Source organism: Haemorhous mexicanus, chromosome 6, assembly GCF_027477595.1.
Source record: "Haemorhous mexicanus isolate bHaeMex1 chromosome 6, bHaeMex1.pri, whole genome shotgun sequence".
In the NCBI taxonomy this organism is placed as follows: domain Eukaryota; kingdom Metazoa; phylum Chordata; class Aves; order Passeriformes; family Fringillidae; genus Haemorhous; species Haemorhous mexicanus.
Genome location: NC_082346.1, coordinates 31,012,438 through 31,038,802, shown reverse-complemented (window position 1 = coordinate 31,038,802; position 26,365 = coordinate 31,012,438). Strand labels below are relative to the sequence as shown.

General features: G+C 45.7%; 1 protein-coding gene across 5 annotated transcripts in view; it reads right to left on the bottom strand.

Annotated features, from left to right (window-relative positions):
• Positions 1-26,153, bottom strand: part of SLC8A3 (solute carrier family 8 member A3) — a 92,501-nt gene extending 66,348 nt beyond the window's left edge. For all 5 annotated transcript variants that reach the window (XM_059849658.1, XM_059849660.1, XM_059849659.1 and 2 more), the window contains exon 1: positions 24,349-26,153. In XM_059849658.1, the coding sequence (XP_059705641.1) occupies positions 24,349-26,114 (1,766 nt within the window). In that variant the 5' untranslated portion in view covers positions 26,115-26,153. The remainder of the gene's footprint in view (positions 1-24,348) is intronic.
• Positions 26,154-26,365: the final 212 nt, after the last annotated feature.

The window sequence follows — 26,365 nt, the reverse complement described above, 5'->3', positions numbered from 1 at the left end:
AGTCAGGACACTTCAGGGTAGGGGTTTTTTGATCAGATTTGTATTGCACCCAGATTGCTGAAAATCTGCAAAGACACACTGACCCGAGCCCTGGAGAAGTGGATGACCTGTCTCACTCAGCTGCACCATGGCTGTAAACCCAGCTCCACCTTGAAGCTGAGCTCTGTCTGCTGGTGGGGACTGTGGAGCAGCAGTGATCCCATGGGGACTGGGCTGGATCCCCATCACGGACTCAATGCTCAGCTCATCGATGCCAGACCCGCTCCCACTTCAGATTTACTGCTACTTCTGGCAGTCAATAAAAGCTTGCAACGCACTAGGCAGGAAACCTCCCCTCTTCAACCCTCCCACCCTTCCAGCTAGAGAAATCTGGGAAGATTTATTACAGCAATAAAAACAAAAGAGACAGAAAGCTCTGGGGGAGTCTCCAAGGCAGGCAGTGCTTCATTAAAGCCCAAGCAGGCTCTTGGGGGGATGATGATCTCTGGGAGAGACCACAGCAAACAGCAGTAAGCAATTCATCCACTGGAAAGGGAAATGTCAGCCCATGCTCATGTGATACCCCAGCAGAAGGCTAAGAGAGATAATTCAAACAGAAGAGAATATTGGGCTCTGGCTTTTCAAGTCCCTGAGTGAAGAGAAACCAGATGGAAAGGGAGATGCTCAAGCAAGGGAGCCAGGAAGCAGCCACATGAGAGCACTCTCATCCTCCACTCCCATCACTGCATCTCAGGCTCAGGCCATGGTGATAACCATTACTCTGCTCCCAAAACTTCACACACTCCTACCAAGGCACTGTCTGCTCTCCCGGTGCAGAGTGGCTCAGAGGGTCTGAATGGTTCCCACATCACCACGTGCCTTGCACTGCTGCAGGCAGATGTCTGCAGGAGACCCTCTGCAGGAGCCTTTTGCTCCTTCAGGTTTCCTTACTAAGGCCTCCAGATACACAAAGCATGAGATCATGTCTCCTTGGATTGTGGCAGGCAACATGCAGGGCTTGCAACTCACTGCCTTCCTTCACACAGCCCCTACAGGTCCACGTGCTCCCACACAGGAACCTACACACTGGCAGTCTGAAATTCCCTGAAAAACACTCCCCACACATCTCCATCACCCTCAGCACCCAGACTGGCTCCTCATGGCCAGTCTGGCACCCACCAGCCTTCTCCCTGGACTGATGTTATGCATGGTGTAATGTCACATTAAGCACAGTGCTCTTACATCTAAGAAGAAGGGAAAGAGAAACCCTTTAGGCCTGAGAAGAAGGAAAGAAAAAAATGTATTCCTTCAGGAGGAAGAAGGGAAAGTAGTATAGCAGAGAAAAGCCCTTGTGGTCGTAGAGACTTTAGCCCCATTCTCCCCCTCCACAGAGCCTTATGGTTTAACTTCACAAAACTGCCTTTCTGCCTTAGTTTCATCTGCAAAACAGGATGCAAGATCTGTAAGGAATGCTAGAAGGTGCCACTGAAGAGCAAAGTTGCTGCTCTTATGGAGGATGCAAGGTAGATTCCTTCCCTTCCTTCAGATCCTCCTGTCTGGAGCAGGGTCCCTGCACTGCTGCCTCCTGACCCAGGGCAGGTGGCTCCACAGTGGGGCATCACACTGGGATTGGGATAATTCAAGAATCCTTTTACTTTTTGAAATTTTTCACGTTCACAGAAACAGATGTTCCCTGAGATTAACCACTTATAACTCAAGGCTGGATTACCACACAGTAAGGCGACACACAAGTCTTGGTTAAAAGCTATTCTGCACCCCAAATCCTGTCTCGGATGCAGATAGGCATTCAAATGTGCATTTTCTGACAACACAGAAACACGTAACCAACATGTACACCCTGAAGGACTCTAGATGAAATGTATCTAAAAGTATACACTGAGGTTGTGCTGATCAGCTGCCCCATCCTATCTCAAAGATCTCAAGATAGAAGAGCAACTTCACTCCAGGAGCACTGCATTTCAAGAGAACAAGAGGGAACAGGCAGTACCTTGGAAAGTCCATCACAGTAATACCATAACCCCTTCCAACACTGACTTACTTGGTACTGTTAACTAGACAAAAGCAACAACCAAAAAGCAAAGAGTAAATAAAGGAGGAGGCAATTTTCAGTCCTCATTTTCAATAAGTGCTCTTAAAGCTTTCTATGCTCTCTAGCTCTAGTTGACTAGTTCTTTCCTCCATGCAAAGCTCTTCACTTCACCTGTAAAAGAAAGAGATGGATGACTTCGAGTCCAACATTCCAAAAGCAAATCTCTGCTCCCCACACAATAGGCAATAATTCAGCACAGCTATGCTGCCACCAGCAATGCTCATCTTCCCAGTGCACCTTTCCTGTCACTCTCTGGCAGGGGGAAATGGATGGTAGATGCTCCCTGCTATGTCAGGTTTCAGGGTGGCAAAGATAGGAAATGGGTGACCTCGCAAACACTGCCAGCAAGTCATAGGCATCAGGCTCAGAGATGACTGGTGGTCTCCTTCATAACTGTGTGGCTTTGCTAATTTGATGCTTTAAATACCAGAGTGTTAGAGGGGGACACATTAAGCTACCCAAAGCATGGTCAGTGTTAGAGGGACTCTGTAATTTTTTGGTTGCTGCTGTTGCTGGATTTATTTGCATGTTTGAGTTTCCCCATGCAATGGCTCCAATATGAAACAAGATTGAATGAACTGTCAAAAGACTTCAATTTTTATTTATTTACTTTTAACTGTCACTTCCGCAAACCCAGCCTAGGATCTGAGAGTCAGACATGACCTTGTCTGCTTTCCCTGGTAATAATGACCTTGTAATTATAGAGGAAAGCCTGGTGTTGACAGACAAGCCAGAAGACATTGCAGTCTGCTTTTCCACAGCTATCCTGTTTGTGGAGGACCGGGAATAGTTTACTCATGCTGCTCACACAAACAGAAGCAATTCACTCAGAGAAGACCAGGCCTTGGAAAACTTCAAAGCTGAGAAACTGGTGAAAGAAGGGAACAGATACAATTTTTTTTAAGTCTGGTATCCATCAGGTTGCCTGTTTCCCTGTGAGCAGCACAGCTCAAGCAGCACACCACAGCATGCAGTCAACATCATGCCAACCATTGTGCCACAGGCAGGGAGCCCAGGTCCAGTGGGAAAAGCCCACTACCACAGCATGAGTGCAGATACCAAGCCTGGAGGAGCCAGTGTACCATTCCCCCCCAGTTTCCCAGCATCTCATGGGGAAGGGGCAGCTCTCAGGGATCATCCTTTCTCCAGCAGGCTGGAGCAGAACACCTCTCTACCACAAGGGAATTAATACCAAACCTTTCAGGTCTTTCCCAAGGCTTCAAGTTGCCACCCTGCCATCATTCAGCCCAATATCAAGTGAACAGTTTTCTCTGTGAACTAACATGCAGTTCAAGGAACTTACTTGAAAAACATATTAGCTCCTCAGAAAGAAGAGGCGCTCCGTTCAGTGGGAGCCATGACACTGAAGATGCGTTGTCTGACATGAATTTAGTTCTGTATTCCCTTGACTGGAGTCCATGCCACTGGATAGATGTAAGGACTTAACCCTACACAGTGCTCTGCTGAAGCCAGTGTCCTGCCATACCAGCACCCAGTGCAGGACAGATGCCTTTAGCTTTATCCCTACCCATGGGTCTTCTGCGTCAGTTCCAGTCTTCCTCAAAATCACTCTGATGGTTCTTACATGTTCACTTTTAGGGCAGAGATGCTCAGTCCTAGGCTTCCCTGAACAGAGCAGTGAAGGAAGCAATGACCAGGGACAAGCCACTTTCCATGATACTGCAGCATTAGAAAATGTAACGTCTGCTACACTACCCCCATTTCCATGTTGGGGAACTGAAGCACACAGCTTGCCCACAGCTGCACAGTGAATCACAGGCAGGTCCAGGAGACCACAGTTTCCCCCATCTTATGTTACACAGCAGTAGCTGAAAAAGGGAATCAGCTGGACAGACCTAAAGTAGCCACAAGCATTTTAGCAACAGATCAAAACAGACTTTCCTGCTTGCAGCTGCCTTAGCTGCCCCGCAAGTGCTCCCAGCTCCCCAGGTCTGGCCAGTCAAACCACCGCTGCAGTCTTTAAGTCAATTCCAAACCTTATTCTTGGGCTGGTCTAGATACACCCCTTTACCATTCTGCTGCAAGGACTTACTAGTAAGTGAGAAGAGATTCTTCCTCAACTACTCCCCTTAGAGGCACATCATATAAGACTATTAAATATGTCCAGAATGAGAAAAGATGCTCAGCTGCATCACACAGAGAAAAAATCCCAACAGAAAATATGTCTAACCTAAGCCATAATTTCTTTTTGGCAGCAAAGGGTAGGTGTTGGGAGTACAGTACAACAGACCTGGGTCAGCCTGAAATCCAAAATCCAAGCTGTGCTTGTACCAGCTGCTCCACAGCCAGCACTGTCATGCAGCTCCACTGTTGCCAGAGCTTGGGGGTGCTACTGTGTGCCCCAGTACAATGGCACAGTCCTAGACAGCAGCTCCAAGTGGTCTTTGCTGCTTTCTTTGAGAAATCAGGACCTACCACACCCTGTTTTCTATCCCCATCTTTTATGTTTAGCATGAGGAGATACACATGCCTCCAACACCATTTAAGAAAAATATAATCTAGCAACACTGGGAAAGCCTCATCTATCTGGGGAGGCTCTGGAAAATTAGGCTGAATTAATTAGGAATGGGAAGTTAAGGCATTAGAAAGCCCTGTGTTGATGGTTATGCTCTGAAGTAACATGACCTCAGTTCAGTTTAACTTAATCTTCTTGTAAAGGCAATTAAGCTAGAGTAAGGTCCTGGGAATGAGCTCACCCACACAAGGAGTTAACAGACTTTAATGTCTGCAGACAAAGCCTCAGTCAATAAAACTAGAACTAGTTCAGCCTGATTTTGACAGACTGAGTCTGACTGTGCTCATGGTATAGCCACCAATCCAGACACCAGAACCATTGCACTGGGGTTTCATTCCTTTTCAAAATTTTCCACTACTCCTTGTCATATCACCACCTCTACAGAGCCATCACATGCTTCCTGAAGAGCAGCATCACCATAGCCTGTGCTCTACCATTCCAGATACACAGTTGGTACCAACACAGCTAGATGGTGTTTAAATAGCTATTAACCACTGCAGTCATGCTCTACCCCACCAGCTCTGGTCAGCACAGAACATTTCTAAATGCCAGCCTATTTGAAAAAAAAAAAAATCCCCCATTTAAAAGCATTATTTGATTTTGCCATGGAAAATGAAGCCTGAGCCTGCAGACTTCACACAGCAGCGTTCTGGCACACCTAAGTACACCAACCAAATTAAGGGGCAATATCAAGAAGAACACTGTGATGGCAGAATTTTTTTTTTTGTCCCATGGCATGAGAGAGTTGCTTTCCCAAAAGCAGTTCTTACTCTACAGACACAGTGCAGACATCAACAATGCAGCCACGTCTCATTATTTAAATCCCATGAAGCCATAATCTATCAGTCAGTGCAACACTGCTTAGTACAGCGCATCTCTATGTTCTACAGAACAAACTTCCCAGAGTCCCTAATGAGAAAAGAGCTTAGTACACTCCTCTTACACAACATACAAGAAATTAAATATAACAGCACATAATGAGAGAACTGCTGCAGGCTTATTTAGGCCACCAAAGTTTTGCAGCTAAAATAGCTCTGAAGTTAACTGTTTCACCCTCCACAGTGAAGTGCTAATGGACAGTGAATGGTATAATACACAGCCATTGACTTGGAAGAGATTTTTTGCCTAAAAGGCTTCGAGCAGTGGCTTTCAGCCTGCCATTTTGATGGCAGACTGCAGACTGCTCCTGAGGGATTCACAAAAGGTTACTGGAAAAAACAGATTGCTGTACTCTATAAGACAAAGTCAGATGTTTCTAAAGGGGCTCGCATATTCCCCAAGAATATTTTGAAGGCAGCAAAAATTGAGAAAGGCTGACAACTCCTATATGAGGGACAAACTCCTTATTTTATTTTGCCTGGTTTACACCAGTGTAATTCTGTTAATGTGAAAGGAGCCTCTTTTGATGTACACCACTGGCTCAGTAAAAATTAAGAGAGAATTAGGCACATGTCAATTCAGCTGCACATGGCAGAATCAGGACAATTAATTTTGTGAGAGTACAGGAGATTGCAAAAATCCAACAAGATGTTTCACATATAAACCTCTGCGTGTAGAAGACACAGAGTACATTTCATTATCAGATAAACAGTTTATAATTGTGTCATTAAATATCATTTTATAATGACACACACTGGGAGCAGTATTAATGTTCTGCTTGGCATTATTGACTTGTAGGACTTACTAAAGCAAATGGGATACTCTCTTAACTAGATATTTTTTTAAACCGCTCCTCTTGAGTTTAAATGGAGACTGAGCAAGACAAAGAGTACTCCTTTCTACCCCAGGGAAGGCTTTCACACAAAAGCACCATTCATTGAACACGCCACATCCTCATCCTGGACAACTGCACTCAGAAGGCCATTGGACTGAGGTGCAGCCCTGCAGATCTCCTAAACAAGCCTCCTGCCCCAGCTCTCACTTGGGGCAGCCTGCCAAGGTGGGTCACTGGGGCACAGCATAGCCATGCTCAGCTCCATGCAGTTTACTGCAGAATGAAAGTCATGCTAACAGTGCAGAGGCAGACTGAGGAGAAGCAAAGCAGGAGTGGCTGCAACAACACGGCGTGTTCATGAACCTCTGCGTCAGAAAGAAGCTGTGTCCAAAGTCTGTGTTTCTCATCAAACTAAGTTATGATCCCTGTGTGATTCCAGAAGTGCCATCAAATGTCCATCCTGCTTACATGTACAGAACATTAAAAACCATTTATCTGGGCCTGGCAATGTCCCTGCTTGCAGCGGTCAGGTGTCAGGGTGCAGCACTCCACGGTCTGTACGGGTAATAGCAACAGCATGAGGTACTTTGGCCCTGTCCAGTATCAAGTCCAATTCAGGAATGAGCAGAAAGGAATGAGATGGTTTCCCCTCTGTATTTTGGCTCACAGTCATCAGGAGCTAGGGACCACCTGTGGCCCAGTCTGTATACACCACAGCACGCAGAGCTCTGTGAAAGACTGCCCTTTGTAAAACCTTAAAGTGCACTTACTGGAGGTGACACCACCATTAGGTAGGATGTTCCCCACCTTTTCTTATATTTGCATTACTTGCCAATCCAGACTTCTTTCTCCAAGGACATTTAAAAACATACAAGTGCAGAGGTGCACTTGGAGGTAAAGCACATATGAATTGAGAAATAGAGGTTTAGAAAAGAAGAGATAAAAGATGGATATAGACACATACACAGAGAAAAAGAAAGAGGAAAAGGATTATGAAACTTCATCTGGCTTCTATCAAGCAAAATGGAGACTTGGTACTATTCCCAACAGCAAAAGCTCCTATTGTTTGATGAAAAATCAGTATTCAAGCAATAATCACAGTCAGCCCCATTGTACAATATCCAGTTGTTCTGCATCCTCTCAGGGCATGTTTGATGAATTCAGTCAATACTCCTAACCTCAGGCTGAAGCGTGGGTGGCTCTGTCACTGGATGGCACAGCTTACACAGGCCCAGTGCCAAAAAGTACTAATTTCAAGACTGATCCCTCAAAGCATTGGTCTGGTAGTACAACATGCTGCAGTGCCATGCCAGAGCATGCCCCCTGGGATTTGCAGGCTGCAATTAGCAGGTGAATGTGCCACCTTCCCTGGGGCTGATGAAAGCACCTCAGTCCCTATTGATTGCCAATCAATAGCCACTTCCCATTTCTCCTTCTCCTTTTCTGCAGTAGCAAGTGTTAGTAATCAAATAAGAGTGGCAGGCTGATAAGATCCTGTTATCAGTGCACCAGCAAAATGGGATTCTAGATCTAATCTCTTATGTCACATTTTCAACACAAATCACTGAGATTTAACCCTCTCAATAACAAGCGTGTAGCCACAGCTGCTTGAGAGAAAATTTCCCAGTCTTCATCCAGGTCAAGAAAGCCAATGGAAAAACCAAATTCCTGCTCTGACTGAAATCCAGGGAGAACGGGAACAATTGCAAGAAAAAACTCTAATAGTAGGAATTACTGCATTTTCTCATGGCTTCCTATTGTGCTTCCAAGTCACCACAAGGAACAAAACCGCTATGCAGCCAAAAGAGTATGAACTGCCCTTTTATTCCATTTTTCACAAAGAAACACTTCTAAAAACTGAGGTTCTCGAATATTTCACAGACTGGTCTTCTGGGCCTGTGAAATTTCCATACCCTTTCAGCTAGGAAAATAAAGTCCTTCCACTCCATAGGGGACTTGAATATTTCAGTTTCTGCTTGCACTCCAGTCCTGGCAGACCTTGGTTAAAATCTCATGTAAATAACCCAATTTCATGGCTATTTACTGACATGTCCTCATGGCACACAGCCATCTAGAGACACCTGGCCTGCCTGAGAAAGGAAGCTTTAAATAAGCTGTCATGACTGCATGATTTGTGCTCTTCCAACCAATCAAGTCCAAATGACATGGAAGTAACCTGCCAGCTAAACAGCAAATACCAGCAAAGAGACAGTTAATGCAACTCCCTCCACCTCCTCTAACTGTACAAGTCTTTCTACTACATTTGACATGCTTGAGCTCAGGCCCTCAGATGACTACTCTATTTAAGTTGAATGTTAACAGAAAAAAAAAAAAAAATCAACCAGACATCAGGGTTCAAAGACAGCCAGGCTGGCTGTTACGTACTTCATATGAAATACATATTATCTGAGATACCAAGAAGATGGTGCTTCTTCCCTCCTTGTCTTTAGCCTTTTTTTTTTGACTATTATTTCTGGAAAGCTTCTCCTGCTTTTTATCCCTTTCTGCCAAATCTGCTACTCCACCAGTGTCTGGAAGAGAAACTTGCTCTGGGGTTGCCACTACTGGTCTCCAACCAGTATCACACAGGGCGTAGACCAGGGGAACTTATTTCTGCCCCACAATTTCAATGTGTGATAGACACTCAAAATTTAGACCTGGAGGTCAAAGCAACAGATCACCTGGAGAGGATGTTGCTGCATGTCCTCAGCTAGTTCCAGCAACCAACAATGGCTGTGTACACCTGGGCAGATGGAAAATGAATACCACATGGTGAGTACATAATACACATATCATGAAAAGGGACATTATCTAACACTTCCCAGAGGTTCAGCAAGAAGTACACTAGCCAGACTGGGATAGAAGCTCTACTGCAGAGCTGTGCTCTCCCCAGCTCTCCTACATGTCTAGTAATCACCACCTCAGCTGGTCAGCATCAAAGAGCACTCACCTACTTCAGATGGGAGAAAAATCACGAAATAGGCATTGGGTGGGAAATTCAAGCTTACCAGCTTTGCCTGAACATTCCCTAGACAAGGGGAGAAGGTGGGCAGCCCAGGGAGACCTTCCCTTGACATCCCAATGAGGGCCAGAGCTGCTTCCATCTTTTACAGGGAATGAACTTCTGCCACTGCCTGCAAAATCCCAAGTCAGCAGCAGTGACAACTCTGGCTAATATTTAAGACATGCTGTGCTGCTGACTGATGTCCACAGGGACCACCGGGTCTCACGGAGCTCACCCTAGGCACCAATTGCCATTGAGACAGGAACGCCAGGGAGGCACATAACTGTATGTGAGCCAAATTTCTGGGAGTCAGTTACAGAAGGACTCTTGGAAATTTGTAGCTGCACACCAGCACTGCATAGGTGTCCGGCTCTGTGTTTTTTTCCCTGTGTTGCTGATATTGATCCTTTTATAGTTCACTGATTGCTGGTTAATTATACGTTGCTGATAAATCAATGCACTGCTTCAATCTTGATTTATTTTAAACTGCATGAACCAAGCAGTTTCTCCCTGCAGCACAGCTCCTTCCCTGCAGAGCCATTCCCAGCCAGCCAGCCCACAGCCTGCACCAGGGCAATGGCTGACCCCATCCTAGCTACAAGATATGCATTTCTCTCTCCCAACTTCCCAAGGCTCATCGGTCCCTTTCTGCTGTACACCAAGGTCCCTTTGGCCAGCAACTCACACTCCAGCATACCAACCTTCCCCTTGGACCACAGTGCATATGGGCTCACCAGGACAGGGCTGCATGTTACCCTATCATCCCTGGCATGGATTAGGATGCTGAAGCATCCATTTCATATGCTGGCTTCTCACGGCTATGATTAGGAACTGGCTACCCATTCAACCTCACAGCACTGACCACTAACTTTTCAGTCTGATAGACCAGACAGCCTGTTAATCCATCTTGTATCACCTATCAAGGCAGTACCTTCCCAGTCTGGCTATAATGATGATGTAGGAGAACACATCAAAAACCAGAAGCCAAGATAAATGTCACCCACTGCTCACTCCGTGGCCACCATCTCAGGCCTCTCACCACAGAAAGCCATCAGGTTAGTCAGGCATGATCTGCTGTAGTAAACTCATGCTGACTGTTCCCAGTCACCTTCTGCAGCTAGAAAGAGCACAATCTAGCATATATCCACTCCCAGCTGGTTTTCACTGTAAAAAAGCTTTTTCTTGTAGGTTCTCAGTTTAGTCTAAAGGCAATTTAAAGTTGCTAAAGTACCCAAACAGTCTCTGGTGAAAGGACTGAGTGAATAAGGGCTTATACCACAAGCTGAGATGGGCATGTACCCACATCACACACCCTGACATCAGCTAACAAACAGGCTGGGAGACCCTGCTACCTTTATAGATGGGACTTCAGTCTCCACAGTTCTCAGAGGTGCTCACCAGAATCTGGCAACAAGTTCCTATTTGGACAGTACAGGCAGCATGAGCAGAGGAAACAGTGGCATCACCTTCTGTGCACAAAAACCGTGATGTGTGTGTGAGAGGAGGGAATGGTGTGCCCAGTTGCTGCAAAAAGGCAGAAACAGATCAACAGTTCCACAGCTGCTAAGGGGTTAGCAAGAGGTTGATGCTTTAAACAGCAGGGCTCTGGTGAGACACTACATCCCTGCAGGAGCCTTGCAGCAATAGCTGACATTCAGACCCAAGCAGGCTCCTTGGAGAGGGCTGTGGGAGCCAGGGTCAGCAGTGCCACAGCATGCCACAAAGCCCACCAATCCATCACTGTTCCCAAGAGGATCAGTGTGCCCCATCTGGACATGGCAACAGAAGCATCCCAGGGAGGCTTTTTCCCCAGCCCATGTAGGAATGAAGCCTGTGATTTTTGCAACAGATCTGTATTCCTAATGAAGAAAATGTCTGGTTTCTAGTCCCTGAATCCCAGCCGTGCCAACCACTCTGCTCTCCAGAGCCTGTGTTTTCAAGTGAGCAGCACACAAACTCTCCAGTCACCCATCCAGCACTGAAGGGTGCTCAGCAGCCAGGCACTCACACCTGGCTCACTGCATGCTCCCCAAGAGTAGCACACCCCTCCTCGTGGAACAGGCACACTACTGCTGACCATGCCAGCCCCCAAACCTGCCCAGCACAGGCACCTCCTGGTCCTGATAACCTCTGCCCTATAGCACCTCACAAGACCACTGGCTGCCAAACACAGCATGCCTATGGGCACTCACTTTTTCTCAGTAGACAAAATGATTCTGCTGCTCAATTTGTTGAGTAACTTTGGATTCCCTCCACACAAAAAGAGAAATAAAACCACAAAATATCTTCAATTGCTGTGAGAAACTGTCCAGGGTAACTAAATAATGTTACCTCAATATTCCTCAGGGCCTCTCAGTGTTCTGCCTTCAGGAGGTCAGATAACCTTGACCGTGCTACTGTCCCACCTCCTTGTTACAGAAAAAGCACACAACTGCTCCTAGGGCCAAGTGAAGTATGAGCCAGCTGGTAAAAGGAGTTCCCCCAGGAACAGAAAGCCAACAAATGCACATGAGCAGTGAACATTACTCCAGAGCTGTGGTCAGATGCAGCCAGTGGGAGCCTGTCCCAAGTGTTTGTCTAAGTCTCCTGTTCTGTACAAGGATATGGTGCTCAAGAGCCACCAGGATTGGCACAATGATTCAGCGTTTTCTTTCTTGCTTTGCCGCAGCACTTAGAGTTGGGGATCGTCATTACAGATACCTAGAGGCCAAGTAGAAAGTAAACATGGGTAAGAATCTTGATTTTCCCTTCACTTCAAGCCATGCTCAACACCAGTGCTGCCTGGAAAAGACCAGATGCCCTCCCAGTTTGCTGAAGCATTCCCTAGCAGTAGGTAGTCGAAGCAGGTAAGCTCCACAGTGCTAGATTTTTTCCTAGGGCGGGGGAGTAGAGACAGCAGAAAGAGCAGAGATCAGCTCCTTCTTCCCTTGTCTTGCCTCAGCAAGACTGAAATTTCCTTTCCTACCAGTTAGTAGAGAAGAAAATAGGAGATAAATTCATCTCCACGACATTCCCACTGACCAAGGAGTCCTGGTTGAAGTGCTGGCCTCGCAGAAGGAAACCCAGCCCCATATTAGAGGAGAAGACCAAGGCCCCATGGTTCTTAGCAAGAAACTCTCATGCATTTCACATTCCAACCATGATGCTCTCTATCTGCCTTTTACCAGATCACTTAGCATTTAACAGCAGAGCTCTGCTGAGCCCAGGACACACCCCTACTAGGGCCCTGATGGCCAATGATTCCCCATGGAACTGTCCCCAAGGACAGAATCACACAGAGATCACAGAATCAATTAGGTTGGGAAATACCTCTGAGATGCACTGAGTCCAAGCTGTGACCAAACATCGCCTTGTCACCCAGACCAGGACACTGAGCTCCACTGGACTTTCCTTAAACACCTCAGAGGATGGTGATTACACCAGCATCTCCCTGCCCTTTCCACTATCCAAACACCATTTCTTTGAAGAGTTCCTTCCTAAAAAAGATGCTGCAGCCTAGTGCTATCTAACAAAACTTGGCTCCACCTTTGGTGATTCACCCCCAAAATGCCAGTCAAGGACGCACATTGGGACTCAGATCCATTGTCTTCAAGTTCAGCATGATGTTCTCCTGCTTTGCAATGGGAGGAAACCTCACTCACCCACTGTCTCCATCATCTCTCAAAGGTCCTTGTCTCATATTCCAGAGGTGTCCAGCTCACTCAGAGCTCTGGGATCTGAGGACAAAAAGACACTCGGAGGCTGACAGCAACAGTACCTACAGCAACTACAATCCTGTGACAGGTAGATGAGCTTAATCACGTGGGTGGATGAGCTTTCTGTGAGAGCCATCTGAGGCTGCTGGACTAACTACAGCAGGACTGGGGGCAGCCCAGTCTTGGCAGAGCATCGTCAGTCCTCTCTGGACAAGGAGTATTCTTCAATCAGAAGGCAGACAATGCTGTTTCCCAGCTGACTTCAACTGTAGGTCAGGAAATTCCTCCATAGCATTTCTTTGGGTACTTGAAAGTCACACCAACACCCCACCCTGCTCTCCCCTCTACACTTTTCTGCAGATTGACTGAATCTGATACCTCTTGTGAGAGTTAATTGGAATTAAGGTATCCCAAAGAAGTCCTCTACGTGGTGGTCAGTGTTCCTCACTTCTAGTCTAAATTCTTTTGAGATGCTGCAATGCTGTGGTTCACACCAAGGAAACTCATTTCAACTGGTAGTACAATTGCTCCTCTTCCCAGAATATCTCAACTTGTATTAAAATCTTACAGATATCAGCAGAAAGGTAGGACACTGCCTATTATGGACCTCAATCCCTGCAGCGCACACTGTATCGCTGGCTATTACTACACAATAAGGGGCAAAAAGACATGTTTAAAGGCATAAAGAAAACTTCCCAAACTTTAAAATTCCCAAGAAGCTTTAGAGAAGATGGCAAAGGTGGAGGTGAGCAGCCCTGGCTGGAGTGGCCTGGAGGCTGGGGAGAGAAAAGGGGGTGCAGCGATGCTCACGTGCTGCTAACAGGTTTATTCTGCTGGCAGGGATTCCCTTCAGAAGCATTTGGGTAAGTACTGTACACCACCGAGTTCAATCTGTGCTAAGCAGATTAGTTCCTTACCGGTGAAAGGTTCTGGGCAGCAGCAGACACTTGCTCACCATGTGATATGAGGGGGCTGTCATTATGTTTCATAGATATGATATAATTATATGCTCCCTGGAGGGTACTTCTAATTGAATTATAGGGTGTCTCACAAGTATTCTGGGCAGCGGTTTGAGGAAGCTCTCACCGCCCAAAACAAGATAGAGATACCCTTTCATTCCATTAGATGTTCTCTCCAGGGAGCAGGCCATTACCTTATACAGCAATTCACTTTAAAAAATCATTTCCCCCCATCAAATTGAAGGAAAGGTACCCTTAGCAGAAGTTTGTTGATGCTGCATACTTATTCCTCTCCTCCACAACCTCACAGCCCTGAGAAACTCTTTTGCCTGCCGCCAGGACAGCCCTTCACCACAAGGGAGAAATCCCTTGCCAACAGCAGTCATCCTTCCCTGCCCAGGCAACTGCTGGGCTCCATTCCCAGAGTGGGGACAGGAAATATGGCACCACATGAGGTATCACATGTCAGGCTACGTGTACGAGGGAATCTCAGCCTTTTTCAGAAAGACTCCAGAAGCTCTCTCCAGAGGCATTTGGCCTTGTCTCAGGCTAGGGCATTCAGGAGTTCCAGTCAATACAGCATAGGCTGGAAAGGGTTCTCCTTCTGCCTGCTCATCCATTTGTCCTGCCTTCAAATGCCCCAGAGCTGTGAATGACCAGCCTGGTCCTTCAGAGCCAGACAGAGTGACCCCAGCACAAAGCAGCTTTTTCCCTTGAGGTTGGCCATGCTTCCATTGCCTGGGCACCCAGGCCTATTTCATCCTTAGACTTTGCTCTTCATTTTAGTCTGGACTCACTGAGTTTTTCCATCATGAACCAGATCTTTCCAAGGGAGCTGCAGCACCCGGCTTGCAAACCCAGCTGCCCTGCTGCCTCTTCACCATGGCACCTCACCTCCTCCAGGTGATGCTTTTGGCCTCCTGGATGGCCAAAAGCACTGCACAGAAACACAGGGGGGTTCTACTACTCTCCACAGAACTTAGAGAAGAAAAAACCCACCTGTCACTTACTGATGTTCCCCCAGCACTTCAAGCAGCAGATCCTTTGCTCTTTACCCTCTCTCCTGGGCACTGTGTCCAAGGAAACCACTCTGCACTTCTCTCCTGCTCAGCCACTGCTGTCTACAGCTTACTGTCAAGCCAGGGGGGATGTCACATCTGTTATGCTGGTTTTTTGCTGCCCCATACCATATAAAGGACAGTTTAATGAGGCCTCTGACTTTTTTTTTCCAGTACCTCAAGGGAAAGCCAGCACCAGCTGCCCACCACAAAGTCTAATGACCTACTGAAGCTGCCATCAGCTCTGACTCCCACAGACCATGTCTAGCACAGCTCCACTTCTCAGGCCACAAAAAGAGCAAGAAAGACAATTATGTCAAGAATTTGTTAATCACGGAAAATTAAGACTTTGCAATAGGACAGGCACCATGCCACTCAGATAATGAGCTCAGGTCCTCACACTTTCCTAGTGCTACAGACTCTCACATCAGCAGTAGCCAGGTTCCTCCACCCTGCCACAGCTTTCAGGTACTGGTCTGCAGGATCCAGCTGAAGAAACCCTGGGAGCCCAGCTACTAGGCAAGCAGTTATTGCTCATACACAGTTGGCTCACTGTGCTTCTGCATTATTCAGAGTCCTGCCCACCTCTGATGGTGTGAGCTAACAAGACACACCTGGGAAAAACTGCCAATGCACAGGTTTCCTCTTCCCAGTTACACCACAGAATGAGAAAACTACTGTGACCTACCAAAGCCCACCACAACCTACCCCAAAAGTAACCATTTATGATGTCTTGGAAAACAGAGGATTTGATATTTTGCAAAGCCGGTACACTGGTCCCAGCACATCCTTCCTGAATAGCATTGTGATCTAGTTTTCTTTACTGAGGGAAACAGAAGATAACAGTATTAAACCAAAACTCTCAAGCAGATGAGGTAAAAGAGGGACCAACCCAGGAGGGAAGACAGGTAAAGCACAGGTAAGTGGAGCAAAATTTCTACATTAAATATTGATAGTTTTATCACCCTTTTTTTTCAAAGAATAAAAGCAAAGCAGCACAGTCCTCAGGTGTTTTTCTGAGGGCAGGACACATTTGGCTTGCTGATCTCGTGGAAAGAAAAACAGAAGCACAGAAAGTAATTCCTAACCCATTTCACTTTAACAACATACTTTTACATAGAGCACTATAGAGGTGCAGCAGGGGATAAACCATCAATGACACACTCAGCCAAACAGCCACAGCACAGGCAGGAGAAACCACTCCTGGAAACTCTTTGGAGAGGTGAACAGGGTACAGAGAAGTCACTTTCTTCCCCAGCACCTGGAAACACCAAAGGAGATTTTTCCCACCATTTAACAAAAGGAGCAGGAGAACAGAGCCATGGCTTTTGCTCACATGGAGTAGAGCATCAAGTCCTGGTCTGCTTTGAACACCCAGAAGGTCTCCACATGAGGATGGGGAAGGAGAGAGGCAGGATAAGCAGAGGCTGTCAGGAATGTGCTGTTCATAGGAGGGTTTAGTTACTGCAGTCCAGATCTGGGGCTGCACCATGCTCCACATGAAGCTGCTCAAGCTTTGTGGCACTTCAGCAGATATCTCCACTGGCCTCCAAAGGACAGTTCCTGCAAAGCCAGGCAGGAAGAACTGGCCCTATCTGATATTCAGACTTCCATCTCACTGCCCTTCCAGCACCATCCATCTAAAGGGTCTGACCCAGGAAGCAGCCAGTGCCTGCTCAAGACCAGGACTAACTTCAGCTGAAATGCTCTCGGCAATACATGCTGGCACCCAGCACCCAGGCAGAGACTTGAGGGGCCTCATCTGTCAACAGCCCATCTGCTAAGACAGCTGTAAATATGTATGAGTCCTCATTCCTCCCAGCTTTAATCTGCTGTTTTCACTGAAGCTAAATGGAGGATGAACTTGGTCCCTGGTGCTTCAATCAGCTAGCATAGCAAATTCTTTTATCACCTTTTTTCCTGACATGAGGTAAATAAAAACCAAATCACACTGCTAGCAACAGGTAAATCAGCTCTTATTTGAAACATCTGCCATCTTGCACCAGCATGAGCTGCTTCTCTTTAATCACATCCAAAACATGCTGAAGGACCTCTGGGTGGGGATACTTGAGATGCCGTTGCTCTCTTCATCTCATTTACAGAAGGATAAGCCCATATTTAACACAAACTCTACTGCCACTCTGATTTGTTAGAAGTCAAGAGTCAGACACTCTATAATGAAGCCATAAGTGGCATTCCCATTGTTGGCTTTCAAAAAACTCCCAGCGCATATGATGGGATGTCCATCAACCTTGTCACCAGAATCTCCTCTTAATCCCCTGAAGCTGCATCATTCAAACGGTTCTTTCTCCTTCTTCTTTACATGTGGGAAACAAATACAACCTGTGCCTCTAACCCTGTGTGTAAACAGCATGACTTCTAAGCATTACCCATTTTGCAAAGGTGCTCCACTCAGTAAGGCATGAGTCAGTATGAGTTAAGCAGGCAAAACCACAGTAAACTTGATTTATCTTGGATCAGTTCTGGTCTTTTGCTTGTTTTTAAACCCAAAAGTTGATTGTGTCATTTGTCAGGGTGAATTTGCCTGTGCTTGCCCTAAACTAGGAATATCACTGCCCTCTCCTATACATTGCAGAATGTCCCTTTGAAGGGCCTCCTTGAAGAATCCATAAGCTCCCCAGGAGCTGCTGAAGAACTGATCTCTGCCACGTGCCTCATTTTTGAGCTGGGGTCCCAGGCCTCCCCTATTTAACACTTGTCACATAATGCCTCTGGGCAAGAAGTCACAGTCCCTGAGACAGGATGTTGTTTGTCCTTCATGGACAGAGGGCAAGTATATCCCCCTGACACCTGCCAACAAGACTATCTGGGAAGATAAAGGTCAGCTCAGGGCTTCTCTTCTTCCCAGTGTGGTGTCAAGGTCTCACATTTCTGCAGGCTGGTACACAGACATTCCAGAAACAGTCCCCTGACACCTTACACTAATCCCCTGCAGGTCACATCACCTAGACCTCACAGTGGCACAGACTGTAGGAGAAATTAAAGCATCTGTGCATGTATGTAAAGGAATTCAGTTAAATTAAATACTGCTGAGATACTGCTAAGAAAACTGACAGGAGAATTTCACAGCAAAAAGCAAATACAACAGCCTTTATCAATGGCAAAATAGTGGGGGCAAGTTTGGTTAACTGGAGGGTGTCTGCTACTGTTTTCCCTTAATGTGAATTAAAAGAGGGATCAAGAACTTTTAACTTAAGTGTAGAAGCAGGAAAATAAAGCCAGAGGGTGTTTACCCACTAATAGAGACAAACTAGAGAAAAGTTTAGAGGATTCAGTCTCAATAGGCTCTAATGGGAAGGAAGCATTCCCTCCTGAGAGAAGGAAAGCATCAGCCTCACAAAACAAATTCTCATTGCCTTGAGTCCCACTAATAAGTCTTAATTTTTTGAAGGCTGTCTTCTCAGAACCCAGAGCCTTAGGGTCAGTCTATGGTATATGACAGCTATTGAACAAGATTTCAGACTAAAGTACCAAAATAATTTTGTTATTACCTTGGTCATTAATTGAAGTCATCACAGATGATATAAATAAAGCAAAGTCTGCTGATGCAGCAGACCTCCATGTCATGTAGCCAAAATTTAATTTAGGAAAATGAACATCCAAAACTGCAGCTCCTGTTGTCAGCTCGGGGGAATAGTGAGATATTCCAGTTACTGGCTACACCTGTACCATCCTGACTCTCAACAGCTGGAGAGAAGTCAGTGAATCTGCAAAAATTCAATGTGGTCCTGAGTAATGGAAAACTATAAGCTTGATGCACACAGACCTTCTCTGGATAGAGCACGGGTCAGCAGTTCAGGGAAAATCAGTTTTTATTCATGTCTTTGCTTTTGATCTGCTGGGTAATCCAGAAGGAAGAGAAGTCACTTTCTCTGTATTTTTTCCACATCTACAAAATGGGAATACTGTCTCTCAATCTCTTTTGCAAAGTGCTATGAGATCTACTGAAAAAATACCAAGCAAAAGAGCTAAGTATCAATAATAACATTCCCCTCAAAATGACACAACCATGACTGTGTAGGTGAGCAAATAAAAAACTTAGGTTGACAGTTTCCTCAAGTGCTGCATGGCTAAAAGGAAGGCCAATTAATGATGCTAAACCTCAGCGTGACATCCTTCAACCAGAAAACCAACACTCCCTTTTCTCCCCTATCACCTGGACCAGATCTGCTGGAAGAAGCCAACAGCCATCATGGCAGGCTAGTGAGCAAGGGCCTAAGGCTCACTAGGTCTCTGTGTCCAAGCCCTGGGGGACAGGAGGGGAAGGGATACTGACCTTCCTTCCAAACAAGGGTGGCACAACACACAAGAGAGAGGGCAGCAGCACCAGCACGTACTGTCTGCCCTGGGGCAACTGGTAACCAGCAGCCTCAAGGCACAGCACCAAGGTGGCCTTGGTGCAGACAGGACCACCTCTAGCCACCACATGCACACAAAGACACGCATTTCATGAGCCCCCTGCCAGAAAGTGTCTGAAGCCCCCAACAGGAGGATGATTTTTCACTGCACAGTGCCGTGGCAGCCCTTTGGAAGACCAGCATTACCAAACTAAGCACATCCTGGGAGACAGCCCAAGGTTCACGGTGACTGATGGTGCAGACACAGCCACACATACAGCAGCCTGTGAGATTCTCTGAGGAGAAGAAGACAAGGAGAGGCAACATGCAACTTGCACAACATCCTACCCAAATCCTGAAGGGAAGGATCAGTATCTCACTGCCTATCAAGGCAGGCTTGATATGTTTGTCTCCAGCCTCTGTATAAAAGGAGTAGAGAGCCCTTCGGATATCAAGTGCTCTGCCTAACACACTCATAGATAAGGGACTCTAGGTTTCCATGTGCTACCAAAGTTTAGCCACACTGACTTGGCAGAGGCTTTGCAGCTCACTGAATACCAGTTCAACACGACAGCATCTCTCAATAACCAGTTCCTTCCTGAGCCAGACAACACTCTGTAAAGGCTATGGGCAAAGAGTAGTCTGCAAGTAACTTAGCAAGCAACAAAGGCACCTACCAAAGTAGACCTCTTGACCTAAGCCTTAACTCAGTACAGCTGCTGCAAGTGACAAGGCCAAAGCAGAACTTCATTATAGTCTAGCATATCAACTAGCTATTTGTAACTTGTGTATCTTTCCAAATGTTCTGAAAGAAGACATAGACAAATTTCCATATGAATTTCAACAGTTTTAAACAGAAGAAACAATTTAAACAGAAAAAATTTAAATTAAATTTAATGACTTGATAGGAGTTCTCTTTCTAATGTAAAAAGAAAATCCTTTAAAACTCAATTCATTTTTTGCTTCTGGCTCTTAATGATTTCTTTATTGCTTAGACATGATAAAGCAGCAGGGTCAATCATCCTTCTACATTTTCATACCTTCAAGAACCTAACATTTATTTCCATACAAAATCATTTACAAGAAAAGTATTCAGTCATCTTGCCAAAAAAAAAAAAAACTTTTGGGTTGATTGATCCTTTTAGTCAACAAGAGAGCTAGGATTCCACTTTAGCTGCTTAGGTTATATCTGGCCCTCACTGGGGCAGGAGTTCAGAAATAACAAATGTATTGAAAAAGAGGCAGCATAATCAAATATTTGAGATTTGATCAATTCCCTTCTCAACAGACGACAGCATTCAAGATTATATGGCTTGATTTTCCGCTATCCAACACTCAAACACACCCATACATACACACACACACACACATTCTGCATAGAATCGTATTTCAGTAATAATGGCATTGTTTCAATACCCCTCACCTTGGCCTGCATTCTCTTGTGCTCCCACCCAAAAGTGAGTAAGGAAACTTTGACTGTGTTAGTCTAGAAAGAATCACAGAGGCAATAAGCAAGACCCGCTGGCAGGACCCATTTCCCTCTTGTTCTGAAAAGCTCAACTCAGCTTTTTTTTGGTCCCATATATTTTAGGGAAAGCCTCTCAAAAACAACCCCGAGACTGTTTATTTTGTCTTGTTGTATCTAAGTGAAGACCTGTTCTCCCTTTAGTTTAGTTTCCAGGGAAAGTCCTTATGCTTGGACCTCAGAATCTAGTAGGTGGCAGCGCTTTTCCTACAGTTTGATCTGAGGTGTGCTGTGTAACACAATGCCCCTCAGATTAATTTAGCCATTGCTACACTTCAGGAGACCAACCTACAGACTGCTTACAGATCACCTGCTGCTGCACAATGTGAGTTTTTAAGTTCACGTGATGGAGAGCAAGCTGAGAGCGTGAACTGAAGCTTTGCTCTCGTTCAGTTTACACAGATCAGTGCTTCTCTGTGGCTGCAGTTCTGCAGATCCTTAGCATACATGCATAGCCACGGCAAAGCTCAGCACTGTCTTACGTGTTTGCAAGATGCTGTTCAATAATTTGTCTCCTCCATGAGTCAAAAAATCTTACCAAAGTGACTCCATGAGAAGACTGAGAAGGTTAAGGCAGTGAGGTGGGCATGCTGGTGCAGGAGTTTTACACCAGCATGGAAACTAGAGCCCAAATTCCACTTTTCCTAGGCAAGGATCCAAACAGTAGGCTGAAGGGGGAGCAGGTTAACTTCTCACTGCTTTCTGACTCCCTTTGTATTGCCAGCCAATCATCTTAGTCTCCCTGCTCTCCTCTCTATTCTGTACTGGGCTTGGTGAACTCTTGGTTCCCCGTTCAGGGTGCAGGGGATGTCAATACCTTGTAGTGGACCCCCCTCAGTGGCAAGGCATCTAAGAGGCAGGGACTCAAACATTTAACCAGGCAATGCTCTGGCTATTTGGTGACCCAGTGTCTTCAGACAGCCCTGTACCAAGCAATTCTGTGACTCATACACTGCCCTCTGGGTCAGCAAAACTGTACCAAACACCCTATCCACCCATCTTCCCAAACTGGGCTAAGCAAATTGTTCATTGGAATAGCAGCATTATGGGTCTGAAGTCACTATCTAAGCCACTTCAAATTTGTTTGCAGCCTAAATATTTACTCAAAATTATTTTTCTGCATTCAGATTTAGAAAGCAGGGAAGGAAAAAAATATTAAGCCCACCTAATACTGCTTCCAGGTTTCTACAGCTGCTACAACCCGGACCTCAAAGAGCAGCTAGCAAAATGCAGAACCTAACTCTGTTCACTGAATTTAAAGGCCAAAGACTGATTACTGAAAATTAACTCCACGTTTTCATTAATTCCTATAATTCCTGGAGTTATGAATAAAGGAGTAAGTAGGGAGTGAATAAAGATATGTGCTGGCTGATATGATCTCCCTCCTTGTTAGGTTTATTGGCTTGATTAAATGCTATGTTGAGCCACTACACTAATTCCAACTTCAAAATAAATTAAAATCTGCTAGCCACATGATCTTCATGGCCACTGTGGCTAGCAGGCTTGTTCTCAGCAGGCTTCTGATGCAGAAGTGAAAGTCTCATTAATGCATCAGGTGTGGTCACCATTTTAAATACACTACAAATGCCTTGTCTACATTCTAGGCCATTGCTGGGTAAAAAAAATACAGAGTTAAGCAACCTACACATACTTGTTTTCTGGAGTGCCTTTTTTTTATTGGAGTCTGCCACAAGGCTCTGCTGAAAGTGATTTGTTTTAACCCAAGTGAAGCAACTGTGTGGGCATGCTCTGAACTTCTGTCAGTTTTCAAAGACAAAAAGAAGTCTTCATTAACCAGCACACGAGAGAAAGGGAGTACAGATCGGAGTACTCTCTGGTACCCCAGATCTGCTGGCCTTTCACTGATGGTCTTCTTCAAGCAAGGAAAGTCTCTGTTTCAAGACCTGGTTAAAGCAAAATAGTGCCCATCATATTTTAGGTAGCCTGCTCACAGGAGACTGTAGCCACAAACCTAACATTCTTCTTTGCTTTCTCCATAGCAATCAGTTTGTAGTTCAGTTATGGAGACTGACCTGCATGGTCCATCTTCCCAAAAAGGCCAGATTAGGACAGGTGATCCCCTTCCAGTTCTGACAGTGGCTGAAGCCAGCCAACAGGAGCTTCTCTTCCTCTAACAGGAATAACATATACTTATAATCAAGCATCAAGACTGCGGATATTAGCTGGATTAAATGGTTTAGTGGGCAAAGACAGAAGGGCCTATCAAATTAGGACATCCCTACTTTGTAGAATTTAATACATTAACATCCTTCTGGGCACAGTATTGGGAGGTTGGGTACAAATATCTCCTTTCTCTGTCAGATGCAAGCCTGCACAATTCTTCCTGCGATAGGTCAAGTGGTTAGGTTTTAACAAAAGGAACTATGCACTTGGGAGTTTTAGCACCAGGCTCACACCTCTGTCCTTCTCCCTATTCAACTAAGGGATTTTTCTCATTCCTCACTACTGTTAACAACAGGTACTTAGAGCAATTAGACATTATCACCTCTCTGGTCTTTATTACTTCCTAGCTTAGCATCAGCTACTTAGTATGCAATAAAAAAAAGCTGAATTAATAGGATGGGTGCTGCTTCCTTTCTTTATTCTGTATGAAAACACTGGGTCATGGAGATACGTGGGCAGGCTGTTATCTGTAATGCTTTAGACCATAATTGCCATTTGCCACAGTATTTTATAAGGGGGAAAACCACTGGTAGCAAATGAACAGACATACAGTGATCATAGTGAAGGTGATGTAGGGAATACAGGCAGACCATGGAGTCATAAAGGCTGCAGGGATTTCAGGTTCAGCAGAATAGTTTTGCAGCTGTGTCTGTGCTGGGAATTAGCTGCCACACAGACCTGCCAGTTGCACAGGCAAGCCTAGGGACACAGGTATGAAGTACTGCTCATGTGGAAAAAAAACCAAAAAAACAAAAAAAAAACCAAGGGCTACTGAGCAGCTCTTGCATGCCTGGAAATAATTGTTATGAACCTTTAATCTAGGGATTGCAACAAAGTCCTGTGTTCCTTATGTTTGGTGTTCAAAAAGAGGCTTTCCCGTATTTGCCCAGCCAAGTAAAACCTCCTCTTTTTCCTTCTCTCTCTACCTTAACTCTCCATTAACCCTTAGCTTTAATACAGGACCACAGAGAATGATATATTTTCTTCCTATCCCCTGGTCCCCAGTATTTCTAAGCCTCAATTTGTCATTCCCAAGAGGGAAGGGACAAGAGCTTTGAGCTCTTAAATCCTGCTGTCGGCTCTTGCCTGATAGAAGTAAGTAGAGAAACTGATAGAAAGCTGCAGAAAGGAGCCTGTCCCTTGTCGGCATTCACCTGTAATGGACTCAAAATGTGGGGTTAAATACCATAACTAGACCCGAGAACAGAAATGAACGGGATACTTACACAGTTTCATCATTCTTGAACTCCAACTCCCCGTAAGTGTCTTCAAAGTCTTCGCCACCTCCTTTCGCTGTCCCTTCTACTGTCCTAAATGGCACTATGACTGTACCCCGTGCACCTGATGTCCTTAGGACTTTGACTTCCATCACACCAATGCTCTCACTGACGTGTATAATGTCACACTCAAATGTGAAGATGCCAGCGTGGTCATCATCCAGGATAGTCACTGTGGCCACACAAGGAGAAGCCAACATGGCCTTTGGGTATGGGGAGTTACTGAGCTCTGGAGGTTCCTCACTCTCTACCACACGGAGATTACTGAGCCGCACAAAGAAATGCTCATCTTCCTCAAAGATGTCATCATCAATAATTCCCACAGAGAACTCCTTCTGGGTCTCCCCAGATTTCAAGACAACAGTCCCCTCTGTGAACTCATAGTCAGCACCAGCATTAGCAGAGCCATCCTCTGTTTTATAGTCCACATAGATGGTCTTGGACATGTCCCCTCCTTTCCGCACCACTGTCAGGAGAACGGCACCACAGTTCTCAAGACACTGGTAGGAGCATGGGTCAAAATAAATTTTGGATATGAATTCCTCGGGTTCTTCTGGCCGTACCTCATGCAAGCTAGTGGTTCTCTTGGCTTGCTCAGCTGCGTGCTTTTTCAGAATATTGCCAGCTCCTGTCATCATTCTGGTTGCCTGAATGCGATAAAAGGCTCTGCTCTTCTGCTGATGAGACAAGGCATAGTAGTTGGCCATCTCCACCAGCTGGTCCAAGTCCTTTTCTGGGTGCTTTTGCTTCAGGTCCTTTAGGATCCGGATCATCTCTTTGCGAGATTCATCTACCTCCTTCCCCTCCACAGTCACTAAGTTCCCATCTAGAAAGTGAGAGTTCATCATCTTGCCATCCATCTCAATTCCCTTAGGGTGATCACCTTCTGATTCTATGATAATGCCCCTGTGCTTATCAGTACGGTACTTTTTGTGCATATACTTGTAGAAAAGCAGACGTCTATCTGCTATCCAAGCCAGAACGACACACAGTGGAAAGAAAAACAGCGTGAGCAGGCCTTCCCAAACCTGAACCACACCTGGAGAGAAGACAGCAAGGATCATGTACAACCAGATGTAAGCAAAGATGCTCCATGCAGCTGTGACAAAGAAAACCCTCAGGTGTTTTATCTTCCTGGTTTCCCCATCAGGGATCACATAGACACAGATGGCAATGATGATAAACATATTGAAAGCAGCGCTGCCAACAATTGTAGAGGGCCCCAGGTCTCCAGCTATGAATCCATGCCCACACACTTCTATCAGAGACAAGAGGATCTCAGGAGCAGAGGAGCCCAGAGCCATGAGGGTCAAGTTGGAAACAGTTTCATTCCAAATCCGAATGGTGGTTGTTGTGGTCTCTCCATTGGGTTTCTTAATTGTTATTTCTTTCTCCTGTGACGTAATGACCTCTATAGATGCCATGAAACGATCTGCAATGATGGAGACTCCAAGGAACATGTAGATCAGCGCTACAAAGTATACGATAACACGGGCAATTTTGTCCCCAAGGGATGGGTTTTCTGGGTACCATATTGGCAGGATAACACCCTCCTTGCAGTCAAAAGATCCTGAACACGAGCTGTTTTGTACTGTACTGGTTGAGTCTCCCGTCAGGCCAGCATCCACCTGCAAACCATGCAAAAACAGCACAAAAGTAACCAGCCCAAAATGGAGGAAGGCCGAGGTGACAGGCTGCAAGCTTAACCACGCCATACACAAGATGCAACTTCCACTGTGCAGATCCAAAAAGGCCGAGCACCTGAAACAAACAAAACAGAGAGGGGGGAGGGAAGCATGAGAGAGAAGGAAGATGCAACATTTACCCAAATGCACTTCAGTATCTCACCACTGAAGAATACTGGTAGAGATGTACGGGCTTTCTCTCTGCCACTTTGAAGAAGGTATTTAGCAGGGGACTCTAACCGACTGCAGCATTTACATACCCTGCAGATGAAGATCAATTG